The 16,089-nt window shown below is 45.8% G+C and overlaps 1 protein-coding gene across 2 annotated transcripts in view; it reads left to right on the plus strand.

Moving 5' to 3' along the window:
- The window catches only part of SCML4 (Scm polycomb group protein like 4), a 95,770-nt gene that overhangs the window by 68,714 nt on the left and 10,967 nt on the right, over positions 1-16,089 (plus strand). Inside the window, exons 1-2 of one of the 2 annotated variants that reach the window (XM_044244590.1) lie at positions 9,041-9,227; positions 15,392-15,682. In XM_044244590.1, the coding sequence (XP_044100525.1) occupies positions 15,436-15,682 (247 nt within the window). In that variant the 5' untranslated portion in view covers positions 9,041-9,227; positions 15,392-15,435. Of the gene's footprint in view, positions 1-9,040; positions 9,228-15,391; positions 15,683-16,089 lie in introns of those variants that run through there. The other variant, XM_044244583.1, reaches the window with a different exon arrangement.

The following is a 16,089-nucleotide window of genomic DNA, read 5'->3' on the forward strand; positions in this document are numbered from 1 at the left end:
GGGTATCTAGACAGTTCTCACTCAGGCTGCAGTGGGAAGAGATTGCCCCAGCTACTGAGAGCTGACATTATAGCTTTCAGACTTATGTTGCTAGAATTTAGATAATGAGACCACATCACATACAATGAATTATTTTCTTCACTCTCCTCTAATTTAGACTCTTGGGCACTTATCCATCACTGTTGAGTCATGGAAAGACTATTACACTAAGGAACTCAGAAATCCTGAAAAAACTAGGGCTAAGAAATAGAGTCTTGCCTGGGGGCCTCAGATACCCACTCATGTCAATAAATAGAGTGTCTGTTGCTGTGGGGATTGATGCTCCAGGCCATGAATCAAATACGTTTTTCAGTAAGAGTTAGTGTTTCTCTCTCATCACAGGATGGAAAGTGATCCAGGGCCTGAGTGCTTTTTGTTGCAGAGTAGCTTAGCATGGGGAAGTTGGAGGAAAGGATAATAAGGGCATGTAGGGGCCACACATTATGTGCTCAAGGGGCTAGATACCTCCACTTAGCAGCCCTGAGTTATGGGTTTGTGAAAAGTTGAACATGACTCTAGGCTCTGTATTTCAGTTTACCGAGAATGAGCCAAAATGTTGCCTTTCTTCTTTCTCTGGATGCAGTATTGTTGATATATAAAGAACACATAGCCAGTGAAACTGGAATCTAGTCATTATGTCATTCTACAAACATTTGCTGAACACTCTTCTGTTCTACGCACCTTCTGTTCCAAGGTCTCTACATGAGACCTCATATTGTGTTAAGACAAATACATGAGCTAGGGAAAGTTTCTGAAGTATAAAGTGACCACTACAGATAATGAAAAATAAATACATTTGCAGGTATGTGCTCACAGATAGGTCTTCAAAAGAAAGATGCTTATAATAAGCGTGACTATATTTTGAGCTTAAGAGGACAGCAGGGAAGGATAAATCTAGATTCTTAGCATAGATTTTTTTTTTTTAAGATACTGTCAAGAACTCCATTTACAATTTTACATTAATCTGTCTGAGATCTGGGAAACAGGAAGAAATTTGGCCTTTGCAATGAAAGCTGGCTAATTAAATATAGTCTATGTGAGCCAACACCACATGCATTTGTGGTTTTTGTTTTTGCTTTGTTTTGTTTGTTTGTTTGTTTGTTTGATATCTCTATATGTGCAAGCTTGGGAAAATCTTTTCTTCTCTCTGGGCCTCCATTTCCTAAATGAGGTGTTGGGGTTGCTTGTGCACAGTGTGCCTTCTAATTCTGACAGTATGAATCTGGCCTCTCCTGTAAGTCTTAGCTGATTCAGGAACATATCCTAAAGCTAATGTATTTTCTAGTGAATCTTGTAATGAGAATAGCAGAATGGTCTGATTTCGCTGTGCAATCCATTAAATCACTGTTACATTGAATAAGCAATGACCCATAAGATGTAATCATAAAGCTATGTCTCTCATTCTTTAAATCTATCCTGTGGGACCACTTTGTTCCTATCCATAGATGAAATTTTGGACAAATCTTGTAACTTTTCTTGCTCCTTCAAGTAACAAAACATTCTCTAGTCAATAACTGATAAATCTAGGTCAGTGTAATAATCAAACTTAATATTTCACACAAAGATATAGCTACTCCCCATTCTCAGTTCAGACCTGCTTCAGGACAATTGGCTTCTCTCTCCACCTCACACCTAACTTTGTGTTTTTGCCCTCTCCCACATCTAACTAATAATGATTTTGAATCCTTCATGACCAGAGTAAGGGAAGGAAGAGAGGCAAGAGGTAAGAGAGTTTTTACTCGACTAATCCTGCTGTGAGTTGGCATCATACTCCCAACTTCTAGCAGGTGTTGAAAGCTGATTCTTCATCCTATGGGCTCTTACATGGACATTTTGGTGATCCTACCATCTCTCACCTGCACTTTCCCAGACATGGACAAATATAATTCTTCTCTGGTTGGCTACCTGCTCACTTAAAATTCCTTCCACAGCCTCAAATCTGCAGGTAGATCTCTAGCTTCTTTCTGCAGAAGCCCCCTTGTGCCTCCAGTCCCACAGAAAGACCCTCAGATGATCTTACTTTTTTTTAGAAAAAGGGGAGGTGGGGGGAAAGGCAGAGGAAGAGGGAGTGAGAGAATCCCAAACAGGCTGCACACCCAGTGCAGACTCCCACATGGGGCTCAATTTCATACCCTGAGATCATGCCGGAGCCAAAATGAAGAGTCAGATGCTTAACCAACTGAGCCACCCAGGTGCCCCAAAATCTTACTTTAGATCTCTCTTCTGATGGCCGACATCTGGTCCCTGAAAAACACTACACATCCTTTGGCCAAACAAACTGGGCATGCAGACTGCCATCAGAGTTGCCAGATTTTTGGATTTCTCATGGGAATCAAACAATAATCCATTGTGTCTCTCAAGCTCCAGGGACAGAAATCAAGCTAGTCACATGGCACTGAAGCCCTTGGGAATACACAAGACTGTTCTCTCAATAATTCATCTCCAAGTTAACGTGTTTCTCAGCCTCTACATTTCTTTTGCAGGCTGGGTGTAGGTGGTCACCTATAGGTATAAAACTGGCTTTCCACCATCTTTTTTTTTTTTTTTTTTTCAAGATCTGCACACTTCACTCTACCTTGGGGTGTCTGTTGTCTTGCAGCCTCAGCCAAAACTGAAACTAAAATGGTTTCATTTCAACATCCTGTCTCTGGAGCCTTCCTTAAACTTTCCTTACATGATTACTGAGGACACTCTTGCCTTGGTTTCTCTCCCAAGTTCACCATGCTGGAGGAAGTTCCAGAGCTTTCCCCGGAACAGTGTTGCTGCCTCACTTCTTCCCTTGATTGAAACAGTTATTTCCACCCCAAAGCTGCTTTCCTTCCTAATTGGTCTGGCTTTGGAAGCAATGACTCGAATTGTCTTCATGAGTTCTTCCCCAGCCCATGGCTGATTTGAAAAAAATGAATTGCTCTAAACCAGCCAACCTTGTGGACATTGTTTCTCATGCCCTAGGTGCTGCAGAACTGAGTGCAGTGTGTCTCATGTGTCTGGGAGCCTCAGGGAAGGTGGAAGAAGCAGCTATGTCACTACAGGCTCTAAACGACCCCCTTTCCACATGTCTTTTCCACCAGTCAGCCTCAAATGACACCAGTAGAGAGTTTGCCTTTAGATTGCCTCTTTAGGACTGCCTTGTCCAATTTCCTTTAAAGGGTAACACATCAAATTATTATCACTTCAGATGAAGAATTAGCTTCTCACCGCCCCCCCCTTTCCCACTACTGTGGCAAGAGCACACATATAAGAGGGGAAGGATGGAGGCCATAGTTGATTTTAGGCTCCAGATCCCTCCAACGGACCACATTGTTCCTAAACACAACTGCACAGTCTTGAGCTCATTTGAACCAGGTGGTTCTCTGCCCCAGTGCAGTTCAGTTAGAGCTGTAACCTATCAGGGTTTGTCCACGCTCATTAAAGCATTTCCAGAAGACAGTTAATCAGATGATAAGAAAAGGAAAAACCATGACAGCTAAGGAACTATCAAAGAAACAAGGTCTGTGGCCAAAAAATGGACAATTTGGTGGAAGCCATGATTTTCCGATCCACGGTATGACAGCAGGTCATGCAGACCTGTTTTCGGTGGTTCTGGTGGTAGATTTAATCAAATCTAAGGTCTTGCCACTCAAACTCTGGTCAGTTCTCACCTGAGAAGGGTAAAGGCTCAGAGGTCCTCCTACACTCTTGAACAAGAAACCCCAGGTGTTTTGAAGACACATGATAGTTTGAGAAGCAAGGATTTAGGGTAATACTCTCCCAGCTAGACAACTGGCAGCTGAAGAGCCAGGTGGAACTCCTACTAGACGGCACCCTAGGGGTCAGGTGGGGTTGTATTCGTAAGGAACTTGGCAAAGACAAAGCCACTGAAGTAGAGATCTACTATTCTAGAGATCACTACCATTCAGTGAATGCTTGAATGGTAGTGATCTCCCCATTACTGGTGACAAGAGCAGAGGCCCACTTTTTAGGGCCATGAGATGGAACACCGGCAACCCAAAACAGAAGTAGGAGCAAGATGTCACTGCGGGAGTGTTAGAGTCTAGCTTTGGGCAGATGGGGCCCCAGAAGCACCAGTGAGGGACCCCCCACAGGTGAAAGTGAGGATACCAAGACAGAGCTGCTCACATTGGAAGAGATAGAGGCCATCTTCCACATCTCTTTCTCAGAGCATTCAAATAGAAACTTTCTCCTGTGATCTTTTTCTTATGTCTGAGGAAAAACCAAACTACCTCCTAGGCTTCCTGTGTCCAGTCTGGAAGGTGTCAAGTTCTTGGCTTGAAATCAGGAACTTGGGTCATTTCCCTTAATTCTATTACCTGACATCCACACGTTGTATGTGTTTTAGGAAATAGAGCAGCTTTCTGGTGCTTTAGGAGAATGGAGGCAGAAACACGGATTCGATAGCGCTTGTGGTTCTGTCAAAAGCCGTGGGATGATCACAGGGAAATTTTACCTTACCTCTGAATCCTGAGGAGAAAAGCCCGCAATTATAAATACACTTTCGCCAGTGTTTTCCAGACTTAGTGTGCTCAGGAACCACCTGGTGTTTTGTTAACGTGTGGATTCTAGCCTCGGTGGGGCTAGCCTGGGGCCCGAGAGTCTGCGTATGTAACAGGTGCGCCCGTGGACTGGGGTTGCTGCCGGTCGGCGACCACACTTGGCATGATAAAGCGTGGGCTGGCAGAGTTCTGGCTGCCTAGGGAAATGTATCATTTATTTCAGGTTTTTAGTAAAATAAGTCTATTTGCACTAGGACAATGACCACACACACGCTGTACAACTGTTGCCGCCAAAGATGAACCAATGCCCATGGAGAGGAGAGGGACAGAGTGGTCAGGTGAGATGGCAGGGGTACAAATGCAGGTGAGAAAGAGGAGGTTTGCTGCACTGCTGAGAAGGGTGAAAAGAGCTAAGAACCATGGCAGGCAAAGTCCTCAGTGGGGCCTGGCCACCTTCCACAGCAGGGTCTCTGCCGTCCTCTAGGCCTCCCCGAATCCTGAGAAGATGTCCACCTGTTCTCCCAGAACCTTGTTTACACATCCTCCGTGGCACTTCATTTTGCCTTATATTGCAAGCATCTGGGTCCAGATCTCATCTCCTTGCTGGATAGATTGGGGGGCAGAGCCTGGGATGGAACGAGGCTGCGGCAAATATTTATAACTTGAATTCTGTGCAACACAATGGAATAAATCGTTCGCTCACCAAGAGTAGAGGAGATCTCTGGAAACCACAGATGTGATAGCTGAACTCTTCTGCAAGATCTAATTTAGTGATTGGTTTCCTGCCTTTTGAAGTTTTAACGCTATGGGAACAAACTGTTTACTTTTTCTTGAGAAGCTTTCTCGATACACAGATGGTAGGGGTGGGAGATGACGAAGGACATTTGTTCTTGAAGCTTGGTGTTTTTGGCCTGGACTGGTGGTCTTTGAGCCAGGCATTGGGCAACTAGCAGCAGAACAGCCATGCCCAGTGTGCTCCATTACGGTTGAACCTATGTACCCAGGCTTTAGAAATCAAATCAGCTTCCTCGTTAAGCTACAAATTCATCTAATACGATAGCTCTACAGAGAAAGACTATACATGGAATACTTATCTTTCCAAAAAATTGTTTATTTCTAAAAGGAAAGAGAGTTTATCAAGAGCCATGAGTTAGATGACATAGAAACAGCCATTTAGTCAGCACACATTTAGTGAGCTTTCCCATTTGGGATGCACTGAGGTCCGAAAGGTCAAGGCCACTTGCTCAGAGCCACAGAGAAAGGCTACAGCAGGGAGGAGATTGTGCCCAGGTCTTCTCTTCCCCGACCCTTTGCTTTCCTCCCAAGCCGGTTGTCGCTTGGGTCCTATTACCCGTCACTTGCCAGGGAGGGTGTACACCCCGTGTGCCCCCAGCTCAGAAGCCTGACTGCACACAATGGTGCTCACACATGGCTTGGGGTACACCTGTGTCACTTCATCCCACAAACATAGAACAAAACAAACCTCAACTGCCATTTAGCAAAATCCAGGCAGAAACTGTACTCCAAGTATATCAATTTGCTTTTCTTCTTCTGGGTTTCCTATCTTGGCCCCAAGGAGTGTTTCTTCCTTGTCCCCAGGCTCTGGGCACCACCCTTGCTGGAGGACATCCATAGGACAGGCAGAGCCATCACTCCAGACACCAGGAGAGCTCTCTTATCTTCACAAAACTCACACGGAGTGGCCTGCTCCACCTGACATTAGGCATCATTTGACTTGGTACTTTAAGGATTTATTCATTTATTTTGAGATAAAAAAACACATGAGTGAGTGAGTGGGGGCAGAGGGAGAGAGAGAGAATCTCAAGCAGGCTCGCCGCTGACCCTGGAGCCAGACACGGGACTCTATCTCATGACCCTGAGATCACAACCTGAGCTGAAATCAAGAGTTGGAAACTTACCTGACTTAGCCACCCAGGCACCCCTCGACCTGTTATTTTATTTTATTATTTTTATTTTATTTGACAGAGATCATGTGTAGGCAGGGAGGCAGGCAGAGGGGAAAACATGCTCCCTGCCAAGCAGAGAGCCTGATGTAGGGCTCGATCCCAGGACCCTGGGATCATGACCTGAGCCGAAGGCAGAGGCTTTAACCCACTGAGCCACCCAGGCGCCCCTTGAATTGTTATTTTAAGTAATATGTGGAATGAAGGAGGCAAACAAAACAAACAAACAACAACAACAACAAAAAACCCACAGGAAGTTGTGTTACACCAGATTCCCTTGCAGCCGCTTATCTCCCAATGCAGGCCAGTGTCTGGAGCTATGTTCACCTTGTCCCAGATAGGGGGGCCATGAAAGCAAAGTGAGTTGTTCTCTTCTCAAGCTCCGTGTTGGAAAGAGGGTCATTTGGGAGGAGAACAAAGTATCAGTACCAAGCTCAGGTGTTGAAAATCCTCTGAGAACAAATGAAACAAGATGGGATCAGGAGGGAGACAAACCATAAGAGACTCTTAATCTCACAAAACAAACTGAGGGTGACCGGAGGAAGGGGGTTATGGCGAGGGTGGTGGGATTTATGGACAATGGGGAGGGTATGTGCTATGGTGGGTGCTGTGAAGTGTGTAAACTTTGAGATACACAGACTTGTACCCCTGGGGCTAATAGTACATTATATGTTAATTTAAAAAAAAAAAAAAAGAATCCTCTGAGAAAGTTTTGTTGGAAAGTTTCAAAGAGTGTCCACAGATTTGCAGCAAATACAAAGACCTTCCTATATTTTCAGACAGCTAGGTCCCGGGCAAGCCTGGCCAGTGCTCCCATGGCAAAACATGGGGAGTGTTTGTCAGAGCAGGACTCCTAATCTTAGCTCTGGCCCTGGGCATCAGTATGAGTTCATTTAGGGAAATTCATGTATTGCGCTTCCAATTATATCATTCATTAAATGATAGTGTCTATACACATTTTAAAAACCACACTAGGGACGCCTAGCTGGCTCTGTCAGTAGAGCATGCGACTTTTGATCTCAGAGTTGGAAGTTTGAGCCCCACATGGGGTGTGAGATCACTTAAAAAAAAATCTTTTTTAAAAACATTGAGCTAAAGGGGAAAAATAGAACCTCATGAAAAAGGCCTGAGTTCTGTGGAGTTTAAAATCGATTTTTTTCAATGTCCAGTAACTTACTGAACCTCTTTGCATTGCAAGCCTTTTGTTCCCTTTTGAGTCCTGTAGATACTGAGGAAACACGAGTCAAGTGTTCAATAATGATACACTTGATGCACAAATGTTCCAATTAAGCCAGGATATAACCCTCTGAGATAAACTTCATGAACTCTCTCCTATTACCGGGTAGCGTGTTGGTCTCATACGTAAGCAGTAAACCATTGGCTGAAAAAAAAAAATCCCATCAACTTTCTGGCAGAGAACTGAACAAGCATTCTGAGGCCGATACATCATAGGTGTGACTGAATTAATCATTATAATTTCCAAACTGACATGTGGAGTCAAGAGAAATGAAGCAAATGCCCTTTTCCCATCTGTATTAATTATTTATTGGTGTGCGGCAAATTACCCCAAAACTTAGTGGTGAAGAATAACATTCACTACCTCAGTTTCCATGAGTCAAGAGTTCAGGTGCAGCTTAACTGGGTCCCCTGGCTCTGGGACTCCCACCAGGCCATATCTCAAAGCTCAACCAGGAAAAGGTCAGCTTCCCAGCTTATTCCTGTGGTTGCTGATTTCCCATGAGCTGCTCGTTTCTTGCCACATGGGCCTTTCCACAGAGCATCTCACAGCGCGGCAGTTTGCTTTACCAGCGTTAGGAATACTGGAAAGTGTCATCCTAAAAGTCAGGATGTCTATTCAGAACCAAAACTTACAAGGAGTCCTGTATTCTGCTGACTCCAACCTTTTACTGATCGAGGACCATTTTTAATTTCCGAAAGTTCTAGAAAGACCAAAAAGTGTGGGGGTGTTGAGGAAACAGAAGGTGACTGTGGAGGGTGCCCACCCCACCTGTTCTCCCTCCCCCACTTGTTAGGAGTTGCCCTAAGAACTTGGGGTACAGGTGTGGCAAAGCTGCCAGACCGTAGGGAAAATATTCTGGAATCTGCTCTCCTCTTGAGACGGGAAGGGCATTCATTATCCCGAATGGCTGACTGTGGGCAAAATTGCCTTTGGGCAGAATTTCCACAGGAGGAAATCAACCCACAGACTTAGAACAAAGTCTTAGGCACACCAGAAACATTTGAGAAGACTGTTGAAGTGCAGGTGTCAGGCATTCTGTGCGTCTCATTAGGGGAGAATAAATAAATGTACTTAAATGGACCGGAGGGGAGTCATAAGGTTGATTCTGAGGGCTGAGTGATTTGAACTTAGAGACAAGCTTAAAGGGAAAAATCTATACTGGCCAGAGACCAAGTTAATGGAAAATTTAATTGAAGCGAATGAAACGCTCAGTCTCCTAGGTGGCGTGGCCTGGTGCCCTTTGAACCGGGAAGGCTGGGACAGGAGGCCACTGAGGGCCCAGAGGGAAAACGTGATGAGCTTATCTGAGCAAGAACAAGGGCGGGACTGGGCCTGAGCAAAGAAAGTCCTCAGACCTCCACCGGAGCCTCGGTGAGAGGCTGCCTTCAGGGCTGAGAGGAAATCTACTGATTTCTGCCACCGAGAAGTCCTCCCAGGGCCGCTGCCTCCCACAGCAGCACCGGCCCGGAGGAGCTCGCCAGCCCGCCCGAGGTAGGAAACAGTGGCCCCTCAGCTGGGGAAGGGCAGCCCTTCGGGGACCTGCTGTTGTTTTCCAGGGTCTCCTCCCTCCTGCCCACTTCTGCTCTCCGCTTCTCTCCTGGCAGCCCTTCCCGGCTGCACCCCCAGGGCGGGGGCAGGGGGGGGCTGGTCCGCCATCGGGCAATCGTCCTTCCCCAGCTCTTGGGGCAGCAGCCTGTGGGGCCCACAGAGCCACTTCCCTTTCGAATCTGGGTATCGGAGCTGGGATCTGGGGAGCTGCCCTCTCTTCTAGCCGCCGAGCCAAGCTGCTCACGCACGGAGCCCTCTAGACCCTGCTGCAGGGAGGGGTTGGCCTTTCATGCCAGCCTGGGCAGGGATGCGTGGCTGCTGGCCTGCACAGTCGCTTCCGAGCAAGGCCTCGGCTCCAGGCCCCGGGGAAGGGGGCGGCGATGATTATAGGAAGGGTTCACTGTGTGCAGCAGGTGCCGCTTCAATGGAGAAGTTACGACTGATGTGGGGAAACAAGGCGGGAGTGGAGGGCGTGTGTGGGTGCGTGTGCACGCGCGAGAGAGCGGGTGGAAAGAACTGTTTGTACTGAAAAAGAATCGTTTCTAAGACTCTGGGATTTGGGGGTTATTATTGCATGAATAGGTATTAAGTGAGACTAATTTTGCAGATGGCGGTATTGTGGCTTTGCAGGGGCTTCGTTTGGTTAAAGAATCCAAGGAAAGTGCCGGCTTCACTTTTTTGGTAAAATAAAGAGGCAAGGTCACTTAACTAGGAGCAGTTCGGGCTTGTGTCCTAAATAACAAGGAGTCAACCCCAGCTTGAGCTAAAAGTCCGTCAGGAGTGTCTGCACGTTTATACATGCAAGCCCCTTTTTCCTCTCTGTGCTGCTCCTGCTGCTCTGGGACTTTCTTTTATTATTATTATTATTATGCTCAGTTAGCCACGGTATGGTACATCATTAGTTTTTGATGTGGTATTCAATGATTCATCGCTCCATTGGCTTTTTTCTTCCTGCTTTTCTTTGGATGTTCTCTGCCCTCTGAGTGCCCTTCCCCGGCCCTCCAGGAATGGGGCTGCATCGGGCGGGCGATCTGGAGGGCTCTGCGGGGGTGAGGGAGGAGAGAGGTGCCCACACACGCCTGGCCTCGGGTTTGTTTGCTGGACAGTGAGGCTTAGACACAGTTCAAACTCAGAAGCAAATGGCCATCCCTTGAGGCTCGAGTGGGGTTGAACTCTTCCAGAGTGTTCTTTGACTTCAGTAATGGACAGGCTTTCTATACAGCAGTGAAGAGACAACATAGTTCACAGATTATATTGGTGAGAAAGGAACACTGGGCTCTTCTGAAAGTTCCCGAGACATGAAACCCTGAACATGCAGCAAGATGTCTTTGATGGCACCATTGGTGTGTTTGCCTTTCTGTGTAAGACTGGCAAGAGTGGATTATTCCTTTTCCTGCAGGAAAGATGTAATGATTTTCCAAGCAGCGTCCTTTGTCTCTTGGATAGAGGCAGGGAGGTTCAGAAAAAAGTACAGGAGTCCCCTCTCCCTTATCCCGCTTTGCTGAGTTGATGTTCTCCACAGAGATCTCCGCCTTGCCAGGGAGACAAGCTCATTGCATATGAGAAGGGATTTTCTAAGAAACCAGGGAGAAAAGGACAGGGGAACATCTTAACCTGTCAGCTCCCTGGTTGGCCACAAGTCTCTGTGCAGGAGCTGGGTCTGTGCAGGGCCATCCCAGGACTGCTGGCCCCATCTGGTGTTCACTCACCAGTCAGCCACAAAACCGCTAAAAAGGGTCATTCTCTCCACAGGATCTGGTCCTTCTTTAAAGAGCGGTTTTAGGTAACCAATAATCCATGCATCCCACAATGAAATTCTTAATTACTGAGAGTTCCGCATACCCACAGTTTCTCTCCCTGTATGTTGATGACTTTGTGGTTTTGAGTAGTAGAAAGGTGATATATATATCCAGTAGTCACAAAGAAAGCAAGATGAATGGGGGTAAGATGTAAGGAGGAACTTTTAGGCCATGAGATTTGCAGTACAATGAGCTAATTGTGAGGGAGATTGTAAAATTTCTTGCAGGAAGCTTTTAAATAAAAAGCTCATTTGTTTTCCTTATTTACCACCCAGCCCGAAAAGAGGGCTTGGTACTAACTCAGCATTCATTCTACTATTAACACACCACCTTTCACAATTTCTGCTATGTCCATACAACAGTTGTAAAAGTGTTTACTCAAGATATTCCTTTAAACGGATTCATTTCCTTTAACTTTAGCTCTCTTAGTCACTTTAAGCAATGATACCATATCAGTGAAATCAGAGTTTGATGGGCTAATTATATTTTATTGCTATACACTAAAATACATGACTGTAAGAAAACAATGTTCACCTGTTGCTTTGTCTTCCAAAAAGATACAGGTTCAAGTCCTGACTTTTAGTGCCTGTGAATAGAAATGTTCTTTAGAAATAGGATTTTTGGGGCATCTGGGTAGCTTAGTCGGTTCAGCACCTGACTCTTGATCTCTGCTTGGGTCATGATCTCAGTGTCGTGAGATAGAGCCCTGTGTCTGGCTGTGCATCTGACATGGAGCCTGCTTAACATTTTCTCTCTCCCTCTCCCTCTGCTCCTGCCCCTGCCACCACTCTCTCTAAATTAAAAAAAAAAAAAAAAAAAAGAAATGGGGGTTTTGCAGATGTAGTCAAGATGAGGTTACACTGGATTATGGGTCCTAATCCAATGACTGATGTCTTCCTAAGACATTTGGACAGAGACACAGGCAAGATGCCATGTGGCAACGGAGGTGGATAGGAGGGATATATCTATAGTCGAAGACTGTTGGCTACCACCAGCAACTAGGTGGACAAGTAGGGATACTACACTTGAACCTTAAGAAAGAACATGGCTCTGGGGCACCTGGCTGGTGCAGTCAGTAAGCCTCCCACTCTTGGTTTCGGCTCAGGTCGTGATCTCAGGGTCATGAGATCAAGTCCCACATTAGGCACCACGCTCAGCATGGAATTTGCTTGAGTTTCTTTCTCCCTCTGCTCCTCCCCCGACTCCCCTTCTCTCCAAAATAAAAAATAAATCTTAAAAAAAAAAAAAAAAAAAGAGGAAGAAGAAGAAAGAAAGAACATGTCCCTGCCAACACCTCTCATACCTCTAGCCTCCAGAATTATGAGACAATGCATTTCTGCTGTTTTAGGCCACTAAGTTTACGTTTTTTCCTATAGCCGTAGAAAGCAAATATACCAAAGTCCCAACTAAAATCATGCCCTGTCCCGCCAGTGGGACACACCTAACACTTGCGGAAATGCTGGGCTGGTTGCTCTGTGCAGCCCCTTTTCAGTCCTGGGGGTGAATGATGAGGGCCTGCCTGGTATCAGTCATTTTCGCTATAGTGTCAACAGCCCTATTTACAAAGGTGAGGAAAAGGCTGTTGTAACCAGGTTTGAGCAGATGTGACTCATCAATTCTGAACGGCACCCTCGTGTGTGCACCTGAATGTACTGCTCACTCCCAGGCTGCCTGGGAGCTATAGGCTAGGCAGAACTGCGGTGGGGGGGTTGCGGAGCTATCTCCATGGTTGTTCACCCGCTGTCTCCGGGATAACTGGTATACCCTGTGCCGGCTGGAGGGCTATTGCCTAAGGGTCTCTCAAGTCAGTTTTACTTTTTGATGAATTCATTTGGATCCTAGCCCAGAAGCTGGCTTTTATTACCTTTGATCTCACCCATGGTCGTCAGCAGTTTTTCAACCAATAAAGTCCACGTTCCCTTGTTCCCCATTTCTGCACGTCATCACAGGGGGACAATCTTTCATCCGCATCTGTATTTTCCAGTGGAAAATACGGATATAGATTAGAGAATTAGCTGCATTCTCTACCTTATCACTATCAGAACTACATAGATATATTTAGTCTCGATTTAAAATATTGAATAAACAGAATAAATGTTTTAGTTCTTTTTTAACGTTGTCTATCACGCATCCACATGACAAATTTATATATAGACCTTTGAATCTGTATTGTAATGTGTATTCTGTGTAATGGCTACCTCATTGCTAACAGTGGCCCAAATGTCTACTCAATAAATATTTATTGAGTGCCTTCTGTATGCCAGACACTATGAATAGCTTCCTCACATATACCAAGGCACCTGCCACTAGGGACACAGAATGGATTAGTAAACTCAGATACTGAGAACATTTTAATAAAAGGAATATAACGACAGCTTTACTGCTAACTGGCTTGTATTGGTGCTAGCCCATAGTAGGTGCTCAGTGTTTGTCTTCCTCTTCCTCACTCCATTCAGGAGGCAGCCTCATACATAGCTCTGTGGCCTGGTCCTTTTTAGAATCTTCCTCCTGCTGTCTTCTGATTCAGATGGAAGAGATGCAATAGACGTCATCCACGTGAAGGTGTGGAGTTCCAGCTTCCTGAAGACACCTTGTAGCCCTCCACTGGCCACGAAGCAGAAAGCACAGAGCATGAGTACACTGAGGCCGCCCAGCTGGCTTGTGCCATGGTGGCCAGAGCCGTGGTGGCCAGGCTTGCCTGTGTAACAATACTCTTGAGAATGTGTTCACACCTAACACCAGACTTTGGCAATGAATTATTTAAGTAGCTTTATTGAGATGTATAATTCATAGGTCATACAAGAATTCAACATAGTGGCTTTTAGTATATTCACAGAAATGTGCAGCCACAATGGCAGAACACTTTCAACACCTCAAAAAGTCCATACCCTTTAGCTAGCTCTCTCTCCCCACCCCCCCCACCTCCCCCACCCTCAGCAACCACTAATCTACTTTTGGTCTCTATAGAGTTGCCTATCCCGGACATTTCACAGAAGTGGAATCACTTCATCTGTGGCCTTTTGTGATTGGATTCTTTCACTTAGCAGAATATTTCAAGGCTCATTCACACTGTTGCAGTATCAGTATTCATTTCTTTTTATGCCCAAATGGTAGTCCATTGTGTGGCTATGCCTCGTTTGGGGGATCCATTCATCAACTGATCACCTTTTGGGTTAGTTCCACCTTTGGGCTGTTATGAATAGTGCTTCTGTAAATATTCATGTGCCAATTTTTGTGGGGATGTATGTTTTTATTTCTCTCGGGTAAATACCTTGGAGTGGAATTGCTGTGTTGTAGAGTGACTCTCGTTTGAACTGTTTGAGGAAGAGAGAGTGCGCCATTTTACATTCGCACCAGCTGTGTATGAGGGTTCCACTCTCTCTACAGCATCATCGACACTTGTTATTATCTGACTTTTTATTGTAATCATCCTAGTGAGTAGGAAGTTCTACTTCTTTGTGGTTTTGATTTGCATTCCCCAATGACTAATGTTGGGGAACATGTTTTTGTGTGTTTATTGGCCATTTGTATATCTTCTTTGGAGGATCTCATCAAGTTCTTTGCCCATCTTTAAATTAGGTTGTCTTTTTATTGACATTTATTGAGTTACTCTGGAAACAAGTCCCTGATGAGATATATGATTTGTAAGTATTTTCTCCCATTCTGTGGGTAATCTCTTCACTTTTTTGATGCTATCTTTCAAAGCACAGAAGTTCTACGTTTATGGAGGACCATAGGGCTGACCAGATCAGCATTGGTTTCCCCAGTTTATTAGCTTTGGAGGAAGGGCAGTACCCTCAGGTGTTTTGAAACTGGAGGTGGGGAGGAAGTACCATTGCCCTTGTGTCACCACCCAGATCAGATTGTTAACTTAGGGACATTGTGAATCCTGTTTGAGCTCTCAAGCATCCCGGGCTGGGTGAGGAGGGCAGTGTTGGTGGACAAAGAGAAAAGAGAGCAGGGAGATTCAGACAAGCTGGTAGAGACTGCTGGAGGGGCAACACCATGAAAGGAAAAAGACCTTTGAATTTTACTTTCAAATCATCAATAGCCAAAATAATCACTTTTTCCTCTGAACAGAGAGGGGCACATCTCTCATCCCTACTATAATATGCTTTGTTGGTGAGGCAAGTGTCTTCATCTGTTGAGAGGTGAACTATTTGGGATTATGATGTAGGGTCCATTCTTCCTCATCTCTCATCCCCACAGATAGTAGTGGTGCTGCAGGGGAAACATTTGCCAAGACTGTCAGGTAGCCTCTTGGCTTGCTCTCTGATCTCTGCTTCTCTGTCCTGCCTTCTTGCTTAGCAAAAACAGCCACCACTGAGGAGTGCCTGGTGAACCCTGTAGGCATGAGCCGCTACAGCGTGGACCCCTCCACCTCCGCCTTTAGCCACAGGGGCTCCTTCCCCACCTCCTCCTCGCTGTACTGCAAGAGGCAGAACTCTGGAGATGGCCATCTTGGGGGAGGCCTGGCCACCACTGCCAATGGTCCCCGTTCCAGCCCCATGTCCTCTGGAGGCCCCTTGGCACCTGGGCTGAGGCCCCCAGGCTCCAGCCCCAAGAGAAACGGGACCTCTCTCGAAGGAAACAGATGTGGTAATGTAATGCATGTTCTGGCTTCCCCGTGTTTTAACCTCCTCGGCCATTGCTCTGGGATCACTGCATGTAGGGGGATGGGGGTGGGGAGGGGAGGGAAACCATGCTGTCTGAACACGGGAAATCAGAAGCCCTTTCGTGGGTTTTTGTTGTTCTAAAAGGCAGCTAACTTCAACCTTTGACCACAGTATTTTTTTAAAGAAAGTGGTGTATTAGGGTAGGCTAGGCTGTAGGAGTAAGTAGACTCCAAAATGTACAGTGGTTCAAGTGCAATAGAAATTCATTTATTGTTCAAGAGTCCAAGGTGGGTGCTCTCAGTTGGTAGATGCACTGCAATTCAAGGACTCAGGCTTTGTCCATCTTGTGGCCCAGCTATCCCCTGTGGTCTCCATGCCCCCAGCACCCAG

The sequence above is a fragment of the Neovison vison genome, chromosome 1 (assembly GCF_020171115.1).
Source record: "Neovison vison isolate M4711 chromosome 1, ASM_NN_V1, whole genome shotgun sequence".
Classification (NCBI taxonomy): domain Eukaryota; kingdom Metazoa; phylum Chordata; class Mammalia; order Carnivora; family Mustelidae; genus Neogale; species Neogale vison.